This window comes from Trichomycterus rosablanca, chromosome 10 (assembly GCF_030014385.1).
Source record: "Trichomycterus rosablanca isolate fTriRos1 chromosome 10, fTriRos1.hap1, whole genome shotgun sequence".
NCBI lineage: Eukaryota > Metazoa > Chordata > Actinopteri > Siluriformes > Trichomycteridae > Trichomycterus > Trichomycterus rosablanca.
Genome location: NC_085997.1, coordinates 38,697,022 through 38,714,401, shown reverse-complemented (window position 1 = coordinate 38,714,401; position 17,380 = coordinate 38,697,022). Strand labels below are relative to the sequence as shown.

Here is a 17,380-nt window from a genome sequence, read left to right as displayed (position 1 = left end):
ATTGGATATATCCGAGTCCACATGCACTCAAGGCTGCCACATTCAGTGACAGATACAGCTGTACTGGTGTTCCTAATAAAGGGGCCAGTTATTATTTCTATTATTTTAAGGCCATAGCGATAGTAGACCTAATTAATAAAGTTTAAAATGAATGTGCTAATAAATGTAAACCCATTTTTGTTCTCTGTCTTCTGTCTGTTTCAGGGTGGTTTACCTCCAAGTGAGCATGAATGAAGGTCTGTCGTTCATCACCAGCTCGGTACACATCACCACCACCGAGTGTGTGAGTACAACACAAACACACACACACACTAGCAGAGAGGAAATGCATGTTTTATTTCTGCATTTCCTCCCATTTTCTCCCAGTTTAGTCGTAGCCGGTTCCTCTTCCTCTGCTGGAGACCCTGATGATGTACGAGGAGGGTATATTCTCCTGACACATGTGCGCTCCACCGACCCCCTTCTTATTCGCCTGTACTTCGGTGGATCCGCATTCAGAGAGTCACGCGCTGATCTTCTGCGCCTCGGGCTACTACTACCACTTTTTAGTCCCGTCTTTTCCCACCCAGCGGACTAGTGGCCGATTTCGTCTGCTGCAGGCACTGCCAACTGTGCCCACTAGGGGGCATCCAGCTGACCGGTAGCACACCCGAGATTCAAACTCGGAGAGTTTCCTCTAAAGGAATAAATGAAAATAGAATTATTAATCTTTATGTAATCAGCTTTTCCCTTTAATTTCCACTTTCCTACTTTGTTCTTTTTCTCTTTTCGTTTCCAGACCCTCCTCTTCTCTCTGGGTTTTGCCCGTGGGGTCTCTTTCCCTCCAAGTGAGTCTTTTTTTCTCTCTCTTTGCTCTCTCTGCATTCACACTCTTACTGTACGTTCAGACCGGCAGCGATTATTCGCCTCTTGTCGCCCGATTTGCTGATCGCTCATCGTTCTGCGTTCACACCAGAAGCGTCAATACACTGTCATTCATTTATAGTTAGAGCTGCGATTTTTAGGGACAGGAGTCAGAGCGAACATGGGAAAAGTGGGCGGAGTCTGAGACATGACTATGCAAATTAGGAAAACAATCGGGTGATTCCCGATAGGAGTTATGTGTTAAGCAGAGCGCTGTGTGCTTTATCTCCACCACCGTGAGACGCTACGCTCCGTTTTTGGTTCCTAGATAATTGTTCCTACTAGAGATGAAGAGAAAATCACTGTCACAGAGTCAGACTTCCATCACAAAGAACAAACACAGTTTTCTTCTCATGTTGACCATACAGGCAGTGATGGACTACACAGGGATGAGATTTATAGACGAGCATTTTCCATCCAGGATTTTATTAAGATTTTTGATGATGATGCTTCCGGTGTGAACACAGGATGATGATGATGATGCTTCTGGTGTGAACACAGGATGATGATGATGATGATGATGCTTCTGGTGTGAACACAGGATGATGATGATGATGATGATGCTTCCGATGTGAACACAGGATGATGATGATGATGATGATGCTTCCGATGTGAACACAGGATGATGATGATGATGATGATGCTTCCGGTGTGAACACAGGATGATGATGATGATGCTTCAGGTGTGAACACAGGATGATAATGATGCTTCCGGTGTGAACACAGGGCGATCAGCTATTTGGGCGACAAGAGGCGATAAATTGCTGCCGGTCTGAATGTTGGATAAAACTAAACTTCCACTTATTCCCCTGTAGATCTTTTAGTCTGACTGAGAGGAACCAATTATTGTTTACCGACTAATGATTCTAAAAATTTAAACTGGGCACAGCTTTTATGCCCATCTCTTATTTGGATGGTCATTAGTATGTGGACACCTGACTTTGGGCTTTGCGGACATACCATTCCAAAACTATGGGAGTTGGAGCCTCCACTTTTCTGATAAAGGTTATTTACAGGATGTTGGAGGATGGCTTGTTAGGTCAAGGGTCTGTGCAGGTTCCTCCACACCAAATCCATCAAGCCACATCATTCAGCGCTCGCTCTGTGCACAGCAGTAATAGTCATGCTAGAATAACCAGGACGTGTAACCGCATCATTCTGGCCGTATAGCGTCGTTAGAATTTTCCTTCCGTAACGTGAGAGTGACACTTTTGTTTTCTCATCTTCCTCCGACAGTTTGACGGCACCATTCTTCTGATCACCCTGCTGGTTCTGTTCCTGTTGCTGGCGCTGTTGTTCATGTGGTGGTTCTGGCCACTGTGCTGCACCGTAGTAAGTCTCCACCTCATTAATGTCCTCAAATTAACGCTTCTAATCATTTATTCTGTCAGGACCAAAAGATCTTGTGCTGCCCAGGCCAGAGTTCTGGATTCCTGGGAGCAGTTCTGTATTCTCTCTAAATGTGCTGGGCTTCACCTTTAATTTGTTCCTACAGGTCATCAGAGAGCCTCCTCCACCTCCACCACCTCAACCAGTACGTCATATTTCTTACTTCTCAGCTCCTTTGTGTTAGTATACACAATCCATACATCTTTTTTGGTTCTTCATTAATGTTTGTCATTTGTCAGACGCTCCCTCGTTATTCAGTCAGATCGTCACTCAGAATTAAGGCGCCTCAGTAGGAGCATTTTAGGGGATCTAAGAATTTAGACACGCCTTCTTCTCAGGAGTGTAGGAGGACGTGACATGCGTCTATGTAAATGTGAACATGAAAAATGTTGGGCTGATGGGTGCAGTAGTTTCTCATAGGACACATGAATGCTGCACATACACCGATCAGCCATAACATTAAAACCACCTCCTCGTTTCTACACTCACTGTCCATTTAATCAGCTCCACTTACCATATAGAAGCACTTTGTAGTTCTACAATTACTGACTGTAGTCCATCTGTTTCTCTGCATGCTTTGTTACCCCCTTTCACCCTGTTCTTCAATGGTCAGGACCCCCACAGAGCAGGTATTTTTTAGGTGGTGGATGATTCTCAGCACTGCAGTGACACTGACATGGTGGTGGTGTGTTAGTGTGTGTTGTGCTGGTATGAGTGGATCAGACACAGCAGTGCTGCTGGAGTTTTTAAACACCTCACTGTCACTGCTGGACTGTGAATAGACTTTACATCTATACGGTGGACCTACTAGTTAGGAGTGTCTAATAGAGTGGACCACCTAAATAATACCTGCTCTGTGGGGGTCCTGACCATTGAAGAACAGGGTGAAAGGGGGCTAACAAAGCATGCAGAGAAACAGATGGACTACAGTCAGTAATTGTAGAACTACAAAGTGCTTCTATATGGCAAGTGGAGCTGATAACATGGACAGTGAGTGTAGAAACAAGGAGGTGGTTTTAGTGTTATGGCTGATCGGTGTATGACCATTGTTATGTCCAGACAACAGATTGAAGTGTCTCCAAGTACCCCCTGGAGTACCCACAGACGGGTGCAGGTAGGGACAGGCCACTGACAGGCATTTGGGCATCCAAGAATGATTAATTGTAGGACAATCCTTTGCACAGAATGGGCAAAGAAGCATAATATCAGATCGCTAATGTTGCTGACGTGTTTCCGTCTGTCAGGAGTCCGATGACGAGGACGGGATGCCGAAGAAGAAATGGCCCACAGTGGACGCCTCGTACTACGGAGGACGCGGCGTGGGAGGAATCAAGAGGATGGAGGTGAGTGAAGACGTGAAGCTGCTGATTAACAATAATAATATTAATATTAATCTGCATTAACAGAGTTCCGTTAGCGAGATTCGTTAGTAACGTCTGTGCTTCTGTGTAACCGCTAATCTTCAGGTCCGCTGGGGGGGCAAAGGTTCCACTGAAGAGGGGGCCAAGCTGGAGAAACCCAAAAATGCAGTGGTGAAAATGCCTGAGCAGGAGTTTGAACCCTTCGAACCCAAGCCTAAAAAATCTGGAAACAAGAACTTACCCCAGAACAGGAAGTGGTACTCGCCCATACGGGTAAAGAGCTCTCAACATTTATTTTTAATTCATTTTTATGATTTATAATTTTACATACAAAATACTTTATTATTATTATTAATAATATATATTATTAGATGTATTATTATCATTATTAGTAGTAATACTATATATTTACTATTATTGTTATTATTACATATAATAATAATAATGATAAATTTTATATTAATATTGTATTAGTTATATAGTTATTAATTGTTAGAAATTGTATAATTTTATTATTATCATTATATTCAATCATTATTATTATTATTATTATACTAAATGTATTATTATTCCATATATTTATAATAAATGTAATATATTTATATTATATTTGTATTATTAGAGTTATATAATTATTCATTTTAATATAAAATATTATTTTATTATTATTATAATTACATTGTTATGATTTTTATATTTATTATTGTTATTATTATATTGATTCATTATTATTATTATATTTATCAACAATAACAATAATAAATTCATGGTTTTTATATTATTATTATTATTATTATTATTATTATTAGAGTTATATAATTATTAAGTTTATTAAAATTGTATTGTTATTTTATTATTATTATTATTATAGTAATTTTAATTATTATTATTATACTAAATCTATTATTATTCCATATATTATTAATAAATGTTTTATGTTTATATTATTATTAGAGTTATATAATTACTCATTTAAAATAAAAATGTAGTTATTTTATGATTATTATTATCATTATATTCATTATGATTCTAATGTTTATTATTATTATTATTATTATTATTATACTATATTGTTATTATTATATTTATCAACAATAACAGTAATAAATTACAGTTTTTTTGTATTATATTGGAATTATATAATTATTAACTTAATACTTTATTTATGAATTATTATTTATTAATAAATGTATTTTTTTATATTATTATTATTAGAGTTATATAATTGTTCATTTTAAAAAAATGTCATTTTATTATTACTATCATTATATTGTTATGATTATTATATGTGTTATTGTTATCATTATTATTATTATGAATACTATATTTATTAATTATCATTATTATATTTATCAACAATAACAATAATAAATTGATGTTTTCTTATTATTATTGTTATTAGTTATATATTTATTTATTGTATTAAAACATTATTTTATTATTTTTATTATTATTATTATTATTATTATTATTATATTTACTATTATTCCATATGTTAATAATAAATTTGTCATTTTTATATTATTATTATTAGAGTTATATAATTATTCATTTTAGTAAAAAATGTATTGTTATTTTATTGTTATTAGCATTATATTTTTACGATTATTATATTTATTTTTATTAATAATAATACTATATTAATTAACTATCTTTGTTATGTTTATCAACAATAATAGTAATAAATGTATTATTTTTAGATTAATATTATTATTAGAGCCGCTTGCACCACCCCCCACGCTAACAGAGGAAAGCTGAGACTTTTGCATAGAGAACCAAGCTAAGCACGCTGCAGATCATAGATGCACAGTGGCCATTAAATCCAGTTGACCACTCTCCCTCAGGCACAGCCGATTATGCTTTTGGAATGTCCAGCCAAATCGACAGCACTGCCTGGGTTTCGAACCTTAAGATCTCAGTGGTGAAACTAGTGTCTAGTTTATGTATTCCTATCATCCAATTACAATTTGTTTGTTTTTTTCTCATGATCAGGGTAAACTGGACGCGATCTGGGCTCTGTTCCGCCGTGGTTATGACCAAGTTTCACTTATGAGACCACAACCTGGAGATCATGTAAGTATGCAGATCATTTACAGACTCAACACCAAACAATCCAAACTGTTAAACATCTACTAAATAAAGCTGCATGCTAAAATTCCACATTTTGTTTATTTTAAAGTCAAAAAGTAAAGACGACCCTGTTTCTTACCCTGATGTTCTCCTGATCATTTTATGTTATGACAGTATTTTATTGGAGACCATGGGGGGTTTTCTGTGATACCCTGTGGTATTCAGAGATGTTTGACAGATGTCACCCTTGGTTTCTTGCATAAATGGGGTTAAAAATGTTGGTGCCGTGATCTTTCCTGGACATCAACTTCTAGGCAGAGTAGAGAACTCCCTGAGTTTGTCTTCCATGTGCACAAGCCAGGCAATCAAGTCTTGCTTACGAAACAACAGTGGCAGCTTGGCGTTGGTATGGTCTTAAACCTTGACCTTCCGGTGCCCACTGTAAAGTAGTCCTGACTCCACCTGTCTCCAGCTTCTTCCCTTCTGGCATTCCACTCAAGCTACCAACCAACCAAAAACACAACACCAAGCAACAACAGACTATCACTGAATCCCAGTACCACCTCAGACCTCCAACAACCACGCATTCATACATCAACCCAATATGACCAACAAGCTTTTCATGCTTCAAGCATTTCTACAGTTTTTCTTCTGAGGTTCTGTGGCGTGTTGGCAATCTTGACATCTGCAGACCTTTCTTGGATGAAGATTGGCCCACAATTCAGGACTAAATTTATGAGCAAATTGCCATTTGGCTTTCCGCTCCTGGTCCTCTGTCTCCATCCAGCATGTCTGGAACCTCCTCAGCTACCTCCTCAAGCAACAACACATATCATCAAGCCCCAGTACCACCTCGGACCTCCAACTGCCATGCATTCATACACCAACCCAGACGTGGCCTACAAGCTTTTAAAAAAGCTTCATGCGTAACCACATTTTTGTCCAAGGTACTTTGGCATACTGGCATGCTTGGCATCAGCAGATCTTTCCTGGATGAAGATTGAACCACAATTCAGGCGTAAATGTATTTTTTATAGATTTTTCCGGAAAGAATCATCTCTGCCCTTTGGTGTAATACCGTGGTAAGCTCTGTGGTCAGTGACTAGATTAAAAGCTGTTTTAATGTTTTATGTATGAAAAACAAATGACATCAGCATCGTTTCCTGGCTCCAGTTACCTTTAGAAAGTTAGAGTGCACAAGTTCTTGTTCTGCATCTTCCTCTCGAACATTTTACTCGCTTCATTAGAAGTCTTGAAGAATGAGGGTTATATTGTACACTTTTTAAGGCAGTGAGTCTCAGACTTGGATTTGAGACCCCGAGTCTTGATGCTGTCACATATTCATATTAAGTTCTATCAGCTACTATCTCTGTAGTTTAGTTTGTTTGGTTTTGGTTATGATGTGAATTCCTGGTCTTATTAACTAAATGTGAACTAATGGGCGTGGTTAATAATTAAGAAGCTCAAAGACCAGAGCTGTGATGAACCTGCCGAGAGATGTTTGCTTGTTTATTCTGCTCTGTGCACAGTGAGGAGGATGTTAGTGTTACCACCCGAGGTTGCTCAGGGGGTAAATGGAGTCACTAACATTTAAGGTTCAGTCGTGTAGAGGAAAAACGTATCAAGTTAACAAAGAAAATCACAACAAATGATTATATTTTATCTATCTCAGTTTTGGTAACTTTATCTCAGTTTTGGTAACTTTATCTCAGTTTCGGTAACAATATGTTAGTTTTATCTCAGGTCTGGTAACTTTGTTAGTTTTGGTAACTTTATCTCAGGTTTGGTCACTTTATATCAGTTGTATTTTAGTTTTAGTAGCTTTTTCTATCTCAGTTTTGGTAACTTTATCTGTTTTAGTTTTGGTAACTTTATCTCAGGTTTGGTAACTATTTCTATCTCAGTTTTATATCTCAGTTTTGGTAACTACCTATCTTTATTTCAGTTTTGGCAACTTTCTATCTTCATTTTGGTAACTTTATCTCTGTTTTAGTAACTTTATCTAAATTTCGATAACTTGATCTATCTCAGCTTTGGTAACTTTATCTGTTTTTGGTAACTTCATCTCTGTTTTAGTAACTTTATCTAATTTTGATAACTTGATCTGTCTCAGGTTTGGCAACTTTATCTCAGTTTTATTTCTCAGTTTTGGTATCTTTATCTATCTCAGGTTTGGTAACTTTATATAAGTTTTATATCTCAGTTTTAGTAACTATATATCTCAGTTTTGGTAACTTTATCTGTTTTATTTCTCAGTTTTGGTAACTTTATCTATCTCACTTTATCTCTAAAGCAAAACCAATAAAACCAAAAGTCTAATGAGACTAATCTTCCTTTTTAAAAAACCAAAAATACAGAAAGAAAAAATCAACCGGACTCATAATTTGCTGAAGACAGGAACGTTCACCTCCATGTAAACGAATGATTTTGGAGGCTTTAAGATTGAAGATGCTACTGGAACTCTGGAACAGGTTCTGTCAGGTTCTGTGATGTTTTGAGAGCTTTTTAGTTCTTGTAGCTTGTATTTGGATCTTCCAATAAATGATGTAATAGATTAAAGAAGTTCCATTGATACTGTTTTGCACAAAGGTTCATAAAGTCACGGTTCAACGAGTTGTGGAGGAACTCGAGTATCCTGCTGCAGAACGCCCTCTTAGATAATCAGAGTCTGTTACAATCGGGAAACTCTATATTAATACACATGGAGTTTAAATCTGACTGGTTCCCCTCGTCATTATCAAGGTCCCAAAAAACTTCTGGCACTGACTGTTAACAATGACTGGGTTTGTAGGGCAGGACTGAACTTCTTCTGTTTTTATTGCCGTATTTGATGGTGTTTTTTGGCCATACGGGTCACCATAGCAACCAGCCATAATGGCACCATTCACAGAGATCTCCTCAGAGGCGAGGGGACGTTCTCATCAAAGTTTCAGACTGTTCTTCATTTCCATATCATAAAATCCAGACGCATTTCACTGACTCACTGAGCAACAACGTCTAGTATCTTTATCTCAATAACTTTATCTATCTCAGTTTTAGTAACTTTATCTCAATTTTAGTAACTTTATCTCAATTTTAGTAACTTTATCTCAGCTTTGGTAACTTTATCTCAGTTTTAGGTAACTTTATCTCAGTTTTAGGTAACTTTATCTCAGTTTTAGGTAACTTTATCTCAGTTTTGGTGGCTTTTTCTATCTCAGTTTTAGTAACTTTATCTCAATTTTAGTAACTTTATCTTAGTTGTAGTAACTATCTCAATTTTAGTAACTTTATCTCAATTTTAGTAACTCTCAATTTTAGTAACTTTATCTCAATTTTAGTAACTTTATCTCAGCATTGGTAACTTTATCTCAGTTTTGGTGGCTTTTTCTATCTCAGTTTTGGTAACTCTCAATTTTGGTAACTTTATCCATCTTGGTTTTATATCTCAGTTTTTTGTAACTTTCTATCTCAGTTTTGGTAACTTTATCTCAATTTCAGTAACTATCTCAGTTTTTGTAACTTTATTTCAATTTGAGTAAATTTATCTCAGTTTTAGTAGCTTTATCTCAATTTTGATAACTTGATCTATCTCAGCTTTGGTAACTTTATCTCAGTTGTTGGGAACTTTATCTCAGTTTGGTAGCTTTATCTCAGTCTTTCAGCCACAAGTGTTAATACCAGTGTATGAAATGTGTTCTTCTAACTACGTGGCAACAGTTTGGGGAGGTCCATTAAGAGATAGTTTGATGAGTTGTTTAAACTGGAGTCAAGAAACTCCAATGGCCTGCACAGAATCCAGACGTCCACCCAACTGAACACCTCCAAGGTGACTTGGACTCAGGTGTCCACATAGTTTTGGCCATTTCGTGTATCAGTACTTGCACTGGACCTCATGACCTCATGGCAGTTCTAACTAAAGTCTTCTGAGTGATGTTTGTCATTTTTTCCCATTAAGGTTGCCAGGATGACAGTTTATTATCACAGTAGCCCTTCTAAGAGTTTAGAGAGGTGGCCTGACCTAGGCAGCGTGGCTGTAGGTTTATAATTGTTTCCCTTCTTAATGACGGTCAGAACTAAGCTTCTAGGAACTAAGGTGTGTCCATGTGCTTCAAAATGGTCTGTTCTGCGTTTCTAGGTTTGTACCATACTGATAGATCTCACAAAGAGATGGACGTGCAAGTTGTGCACATGAAGATACTTTTTCACGTGCTTGTGTGTGTGTGTGTGTGTGTGTGTGTGTGTTGGCCCTGTATTATGTCATGATCTTCCACCCGTCTGTTTTTCTAATCTGCGTTCCATAACCCAGTTCTGACGTGAAGGGCAGTGGGCGGGGCGTCAACCCTCTAATTAGACACACACACTCACTCACACACACACACACACACACACACACACACACACACACACACACACACACTCTCAGTCTCACTCACACACACACTCCGACAGACCGGCGAGGAGATGAAGTCATATGTAGCTCCTGCTTTACCCAGAAGGCTCATCAAACATCCAAAACTTTACTGAGGCTTCGTGGGCGCATGAATGTCTGAATGTACGGCTCGATGTGGCCAAAAATATGTGGACACCAGACCATGAGCTCATAAGATGTGCCTTTTTAAAACCACTGCGACGGTCTGTGGGAATTTGTGCTCATGCAGGTGGAAAAAATTATGAGGACGGGCACTAGTGTTGTACAAAAAGGCCTGGCTTACAGTCAGCGTTCCGAAACATCCCAAACGTGTTTAGTAAGAGTGTCAACAGGACATTTAGAGGGACATTAATGTTGCCAATAATTTTATTGAGAACGGCGCTACTTTTTATGCATTTTAAACCCTTTTTTTCCTAATTTGGCGTAGCCAATCCGCTGCTGCAGGCGGCATCCAAGGAGGGTTTATATATTCGCCTGACACACACTCCCTCCCGTGTGTGTGCAGTCCACCGATCCCTGCTTATTCACCCGTACTTCAGTAGATTTGTGTGTGAGGTCGGCTTCGCGTCACGCCCCCTTACACGGGGTTGATAACCCCCGCCCCTAAGTCCGGTCTTTTCCTACCTAGCAGACTGGAAGCCAATTTTTGCCTGCTCCAATAGTGTCTGCTAGTACAAAAATTATGCATACTTTAACTTTTACTTGAGTAATTATTCTACCAGATTACTAGTACTTTTACTTAAGTAAGGAACTTGTGTAGTTCTGCCACCTCTGATTGGGACACAGCCTTAGACGCCTGTAAGATACCGGGCGCAAAAACTGAAAACAACACGCAGATTTAATGAGAGCAAGAAGGTCCTGGGTTCGATTCCCAGGTGGAGCGGTCCGGGTCCTTTCTGTGTGGAGTTTGCATGTTCTCCCCGTGTCTGTGTGGGTTTCCTCCCACAGACCGAAGACATGCAGTCATCGACACCCTGAGTGTGTATGTGTGCCCGCCCTGTGATGGACTGGCGACCAGTCTGGGGTGTTTCCTACCTTTCGCCCAGTGAACTGGACCCACTGTGACCCTGAACTGGAAACACCGGTGGAAAAACAGAGCAGTTGTAGCCTAGTGGTTAAGGTACTGGACTGGTAATCAAAAGCTCGCAGGTTCAAGCCCCACCACTGCCAGGTTGCGTCTGTTGGACCCTGGAGCGAGGCCCTTAACCTTCAATTGCTCAGATAATGTACTGTCACAGTACTGTAAGTCGCTTTGGATAAAAGCGTCTGTTAAATACTGAAAATGTGAATGCTAGAGGGCGCCCAGCCCTCGAATCTGGGAGTTCAGGATCTCAGCGCTGGTGTGCTAGCGGATCATCCTGCTGTGCCATCTGGGCACCCCTTGGTTTAAAGTTTTGACTAATGGCATCTTTTGTTATGCGGAAAGGAGGAGGACTCAAAATGCAGTGTAAATAATATTTATTAAACAAAAAATATAAATCAAACACTCAAAAGAATGAAAACAGGAAACAAAAAACAAATCGGCAGAACCCCGATTGATGCCACTGGCAACTGGAACGAAAGGGGGAAATGCAAAAAAAAAAACACGAAGGCGAGCCGCGAACCCCGGTCGCTTGCTTGCGAGGCGGTTGCGCTCACCTTACACCACTGAAAAGTTAAGAGGTACGAAGCGCCAAGCTGCTATGAAGCGCTGGCTTGTATCCAAACAAAACCACGAAATGGTTCAGAAGTAAGTCCCTGATCTCGCGCAGCGCGAACAGGGAACTCTAGAATTGGCCTCGCCTGCCGGTGGGAATCGCTGACACTCGGAGCAGGCCAACCTCGACCTTGCAGTCTACACACCCGACCGATCTTTCACCGCCCGGGGTAACCAACTGACCCTAAAAAGAGAGAGGACACCGCTGCCATGTCGGAAAAAAAACCAAAGGTGCGACGCCCGCTGCTGCACTACTGCTGCACTTAAATAAGCCAGCTGCAGCTGCGGGTCGTCAGCCCTAATTACCAGGCCTCTTATTTAAGGCCTTAGTTTTAGTGGGTCTGTAACGCCTGCTTCGCTGAGAACCCGGGGTAAGTTCACCAGCTACCGCAGGCACCCTAATACCTTTATGTAATTAAGTCTCAGCCAATCAGATGTGGATCTTGTTATTTACATCAGTCAGGGATACGAAGGGAAATCAAAATGACAATAGTCTGTTTTGCCACCGGTGTTTCCAGTTCAGGGTCACAGTGGGTCCAGTTCACTGGGCGAAAGGTAGGAAACACCCCAAACTGGTCGCCAGTCCATGACAGTGCACACACACAAACTCAGGGCAGTGACTGCATGTCTATGGTCTGTGGGAGGAAACCCACACAGACACGGGGAGAACATGCAAACCCCACACAGAAAGGACCCGGACCGCTCCACCAGGGAATCGAACCCAGGACCTTCTTGCTCTCAGGCGACAGTGCTACCCACCTACAGGCGTCTATGGCTGTGTCCCAATCCACTAGCGGGTACTGCGTTAACCTCATCTCTTTCTTTTTCCTTCCTCAGGGTCGGTGCATCAACTTCACCAGGGTGAAAGAGGAGGCAGCCAAGAACCCACCCAGCGCCCAGAAGCCGCCCCCACCTCCGTCGGAGTATTGCATGGCCCCGCCCCCCATGAGTCCACCTCCTCAGTGTTCACCTCCCAAAGGAGCCCAAATCCCGGGACCTCCTCCCGCCCGGGCTCCGCCTACCGCACCGGGCCCGCCCCCGGCCCGGCCCCCGCCCAGACCCTGAGATCCCAGCGCCGCCGAGAGTTTGTTTCTCCAGCCGAAATATGCTCCTCACACCAAAGAAATAGTACACGTAAGCGATATTTATCAGCGGCAGGAAGCCTACGGTATGTGCTTTGTTGCTGGACAGCAAAAACAATTATTGGGACAGTATCGACAAATGCAATAAGGGAGAGATGCTAATATCAACTACTGAATATGCAAAGTCAGTAAAGAGTACCTACTTTTGGAAAAGAGCCCCTGTTTTAGTTCTGATTCGATGTAGTTCCATCCACCGGGAGATGTTGGTTAGATGGTTACACAAGTTGATTAGATTGGATGAAACATGAAAGTATCTCGTTTTTGGGCATTTCCCTTTGATGCCGTTTGCTTGGTTGTGCATTCAGTGATGGATCTGAATCCATTGTTCGACTGCAGAGTCTCTCAGGTCAGCTTCTGGTTGGGCTAATTAAATAAAATCATGAATCGGGACGAGTAATGAAGACGTAGGAACGAGCGCGTGTGGAAGTTGTTCAGACGGACGGAGCGGATCTCCAGCTTTTGGTACCTTCCTAATGTAGGTACAGTGCCTTGCAGAAATATTCACCCTTCTTCAACCTTTTTCACATTTTTGTTGTGTTACAGTCTGGAGATGTAACAAACATGATATGGTCAAAAGTATATGGACACCCCTTCTAGTTATTAAGTTCAGGTGTGTTAGCCACACATTTACATTTACATTTTCGGCATTTAGCAGGACGCTTTCATCCAAAGTGACAGTATACAATCTAAGCAATTGAGGGTGAGGGGCCTTGCTCAAGGGCCCAACAGTGGCAACCTGGCAGTGGTGGGGCTTGAACCTGCAACCTTCTGATTACTAGTCCAGTACCTTAACCACTAGGCTACAACTGCACCAGTTCAATGTGTCTCATTAGGGATTTGAGTAATACAAGCCTAAAACACCGGATCTGTATTAAATTAGACATTTTAGATCAGATCCACTGATGCATCTGATATTGGTTAAGGTACTGGACTAGTAAACAGAAGGTTGACGGTTCAAGCCCCGCCACCACCAAGTTGCCACTGTTGGGTCCCTGAGCAAGGCCCTTAACCCTCAATTGCTCATCGTGTAAGTCGCTTTGGATAAAAGCGTCTGCTAAATGCTGTATATGTACAGTACAGGCCAAAAGTTTGGACACACCTTCTCATTCCTGTGGTTTTTCTTAATTTTTTTAAATTTTCTACATTGTAGATTAATACTAAAGACATCCAAACTATGAAGGAACACATATGGAATTATGTAGTAAACAAAAAAGTGTTAAACAAACCAGAATATGTTTTATATTTTAGATTCTTCAAAGTAGCATCTTTTGCTTTAATGACAGATTTGCACACTCTGAAATTTTCTCAACCAGCTTTATTAGGTCTCCACCTGGAACGGTTTTCAATGAATGTTTGCGCCTTGTCTAGAGTGAATTTTTGGAATTTGTTCCTTTTTTAATGTGTTTGAGACCATCAGTTGGGTTGTGCAGAGGTAGAGTTGGTAAAATATAAAACATATTCTGGTTTGTTTAACACTTTTTGGTTCACTACATAATTCTTCATATTTTGGCCGTCTTCAGTATTAATCTACAATGTAGAAAATAAAAATAATCAAGAAAAAACACTGAAGAGAAGGTGTGTCCAAACCTTTGACTGGTGTGTCCAAACTTTTGGCCTGTACTGTATATATTAAACAATGAAATCAAGGCATTTCTGAGTCTGTTACCATGCCTGCTAATGATACAGATAGTCTTTGGAAATTTACAAGTGATCCATCTTGCAACACATTACATGCAGACTTCATCAAGCTTGCTTCACTTCAGTCCAGAGGGTTCTTAAGCCCTACATGAGCCTTTTGGGGTCAATTTTCTCAAGGTGTACGAGGGGCTCAAGCTGCTCTGCAAAGCTGCGCACACACATGGCCTACATGTGTGCACAAAGCAGGGTCTGCAGCATTTAGCAGTTGCTTTTATCCAAAGCGACTTACAATTAAGACTGAATACAGTTTGAGCAATTGAGGGTTAAGAACCTTGCTCAGGTGGTGGGGGCTTGATCCGGCAACCTTATGATTACTAGTCCAGTATCTTAACCACTGAGCTACCACTGCCCTGTAAAGACATGAACACCTTTTGGATAAATTGGAACATCAATTGTGATCCAAGCCTTACGTCCAACATTGATGTCTGACCTCACTAATGCTGATGAATTCAGCACAGATACCCACAGACACTCCAAAATTACATAAAAAGCCTTCTAAGAAGATTGGAGACCATTATTCATCGCAAGGGGGCGGTCGAATCTATATCAGTTCCCATGGTTTTGGAATGTGATGTCAAGCAAGCTCATGGACTGGTGTCCACATATTAGCAGACGCCTTTATCCAAAGCGACTTACATTACAATTACAGTATACAGTCTGAGCAATTATGGGTTAAGGGCCTTGCTCAGGGGCCCTACAGCAACAATATGGCAGTGGTGGGGCTTGAACCAGCAACCTTCTGATTATTAGCCCAGTACTTTAACCACTAGGCTACAGCTTGCCCTGTACAAGTGTCTAGTGTCTGATCTAGGTATTCACACAGATCCAATGGCCTTTCGGAACTCACTGCCGTTGCTTTGTGATGGTTGTCTGATAATGCAAGGTCTTCCTCGTCCTCACAAGTCCTGTCAAAACAATGTCTTATTAAAGGTGCATCATCACACGCCCAACAACTTCCTGGACTTAATGTGGTTCAGCAGCTCTTTTTATGTTCTGGCAGTCTCGTACATTTGCTCAGTGGTGATCATCTTCCTCCATAAGCAAAAACTGGTACAATTTTATTTCTTTTGTAAAAGCAAAACTGGGACAAGCTCCTATAACATGTGAAAAGGTTCGAGAGGGGTGAATATTTGGATAAGGCATTTATTGCCTGCAAACCAGGACTAGTTGAGGAGTCGTAGGTGGCGACGTGGAGGTTACGAACGTATAACGTGTTCTTTGCTTTTTGGTTTGATTGTAAATCCTCGTAGGTCAGGTTTTCTCTTCGTCTCCTCGTATTCCCACAACCGTACTGTACTTTGATATGCATCCTGTATCCTGTCCTTCTGCAAGCCCATCCAACTCATCACAACTGCAGGACAGTTCACAGCATCTAATTTATTACTCTCTCCCCCCCCCAGGTCAAAGCGAGTTACTTAAAGACGACAAGGCGTCCGCTGGAAAAAGGACGCTGTGCACGTAACGATCAGAAGAAAAGCCTTCTATCTTTTTATTCCACTTTGTTTTTGTTATTGCAGGTTGTTTGGTATGTTTTTTTTGTTCACCTGATGGGATCTACAGTCAGCTTCAGAATTTTTGAGTGAAAATGGTTATCTTCCTCCTTCTCTTACTGTCTCATAATTACTCCTTGTCTACTATAGTTGAAGACGTGGCCTGTAGTCATAAATATACAGGGTCTGTCTAAAAACCTATTGATTTGTCCTGCTCTACTGCCTACCAGAGTGGTTCACAAGTCACAAAATACGAGTCCGAGTCGAGTCACGAGTCAATATAATCTACACAAAACATATATTATAAATGTAGCGTAGAAATAAAGAAATAATCTGTAAGTTCAGATAAAAACAACAACAGATTAGCGAGTGTATTTAGCCGTTTTACTTCGTGTCTTTACTTTCCTCCTCATCGTGTAAATGAATGTAATTTCTATAACAAGAAGGTTCCAGTTAAAAGCTTCAACTGATACGTTTTGTTTTCATTACAGAACAAAAGCGCTCGATAAATCACGGCACAGCGGCCAAAATCCCAAACACAGCAAAAACCATCATAACCGCTGCTTACCTTAGCTTCTGTTCTTCCAGACGCTATTACATTTATAAGCGTGCGTCCCATTAGGAACAGAATCCGTTATTTTGTAAATGTGCTTATAATTAAAAACCTCCAAACTTTTCCCGGTGGTGAAGTAAAACAGGAAGTGGTTAGAAAGCCGATCTGTGTGACGCAAACCGAATAAATGCTAATAACAGCATTTCTTACTAACAATTACAATCGGAAGCTCTGATTGGTTCAGAAAGTGTCTTTCAACCATCAGCACCGATTCTGTAGGAGCGTTCCATTCACCCCGGTCGTTCCTGTGAAGTGCACTACGTAGGGTACTCCACCATTTTAAGTGAGATTCAGATCCAAAGGTAACGAGAATGTTCAGATGAAGTGAACTTCAGAGTGTGTAGGGAGTAGGGAGCGACACTTCATTATAATTATATGTAATTTTCACACGTAACTAATGTTAACACATGCTGACTCTAGGGACTTTTGTTGTTACGAGTCATTTTTTTGCGAGTCCGAGTCATTTGGAACGAGTCCGAGGTCCGAACGAGTGTGCCACTTACATGCGACTCGGACTCGAGTCCTCATCTCTGCTCCCCACTACCTACCTGATCAGCTGCCTCAGTAGAGGGGATTCTAATAAGACATGGAGCTCATAATCAGATTA

At 40.5% G+C, this 17,380-nt stretch overlaps 1 protein-coding gene across 1 annotated transcript in view; it reads left to right on the top strand.

Moving 5' to 3' along the window:
• Positions 1–13,575, top strand: part of antxr1c (ANTXR cell adhesion molecule 1c) — a 43,763-nt gene extending 30,188 nt beyond the window's left edge. Inside the window, exons 12-18 of the mRNA XM_063004022.1 lie at positions 205–283; positions 2,140–2,235; positions 2,399–2,437; positions 3,537–3,635; positions 3,759–3,926; positions 5,646–5,726; positions 12,668–13,575. Coding sequence (XP_062860092.1) covers positions 205–283; positions 2,140–2,235; positions 2,399–2,437; positions 3,537–3,635; positions 3,759–3,926; positions 5,646–5,726; positions 12,668–12,895 — 790 coding nt within the window. The 3' untranslated portion in view covers positions 12,896–13,575. The remainder of the gene's footprint in view (positions 1–204; positions 284–2,139; positions 2,236–2,398; positions 2,438–3,536; positions 3,636–3,758; positions 3,927–5,645; positions 5,727–12,667) is intronic.
• The last annotated feature ends 3,805 nt before the right edge of the window (positions 13,576–17,380 follow it).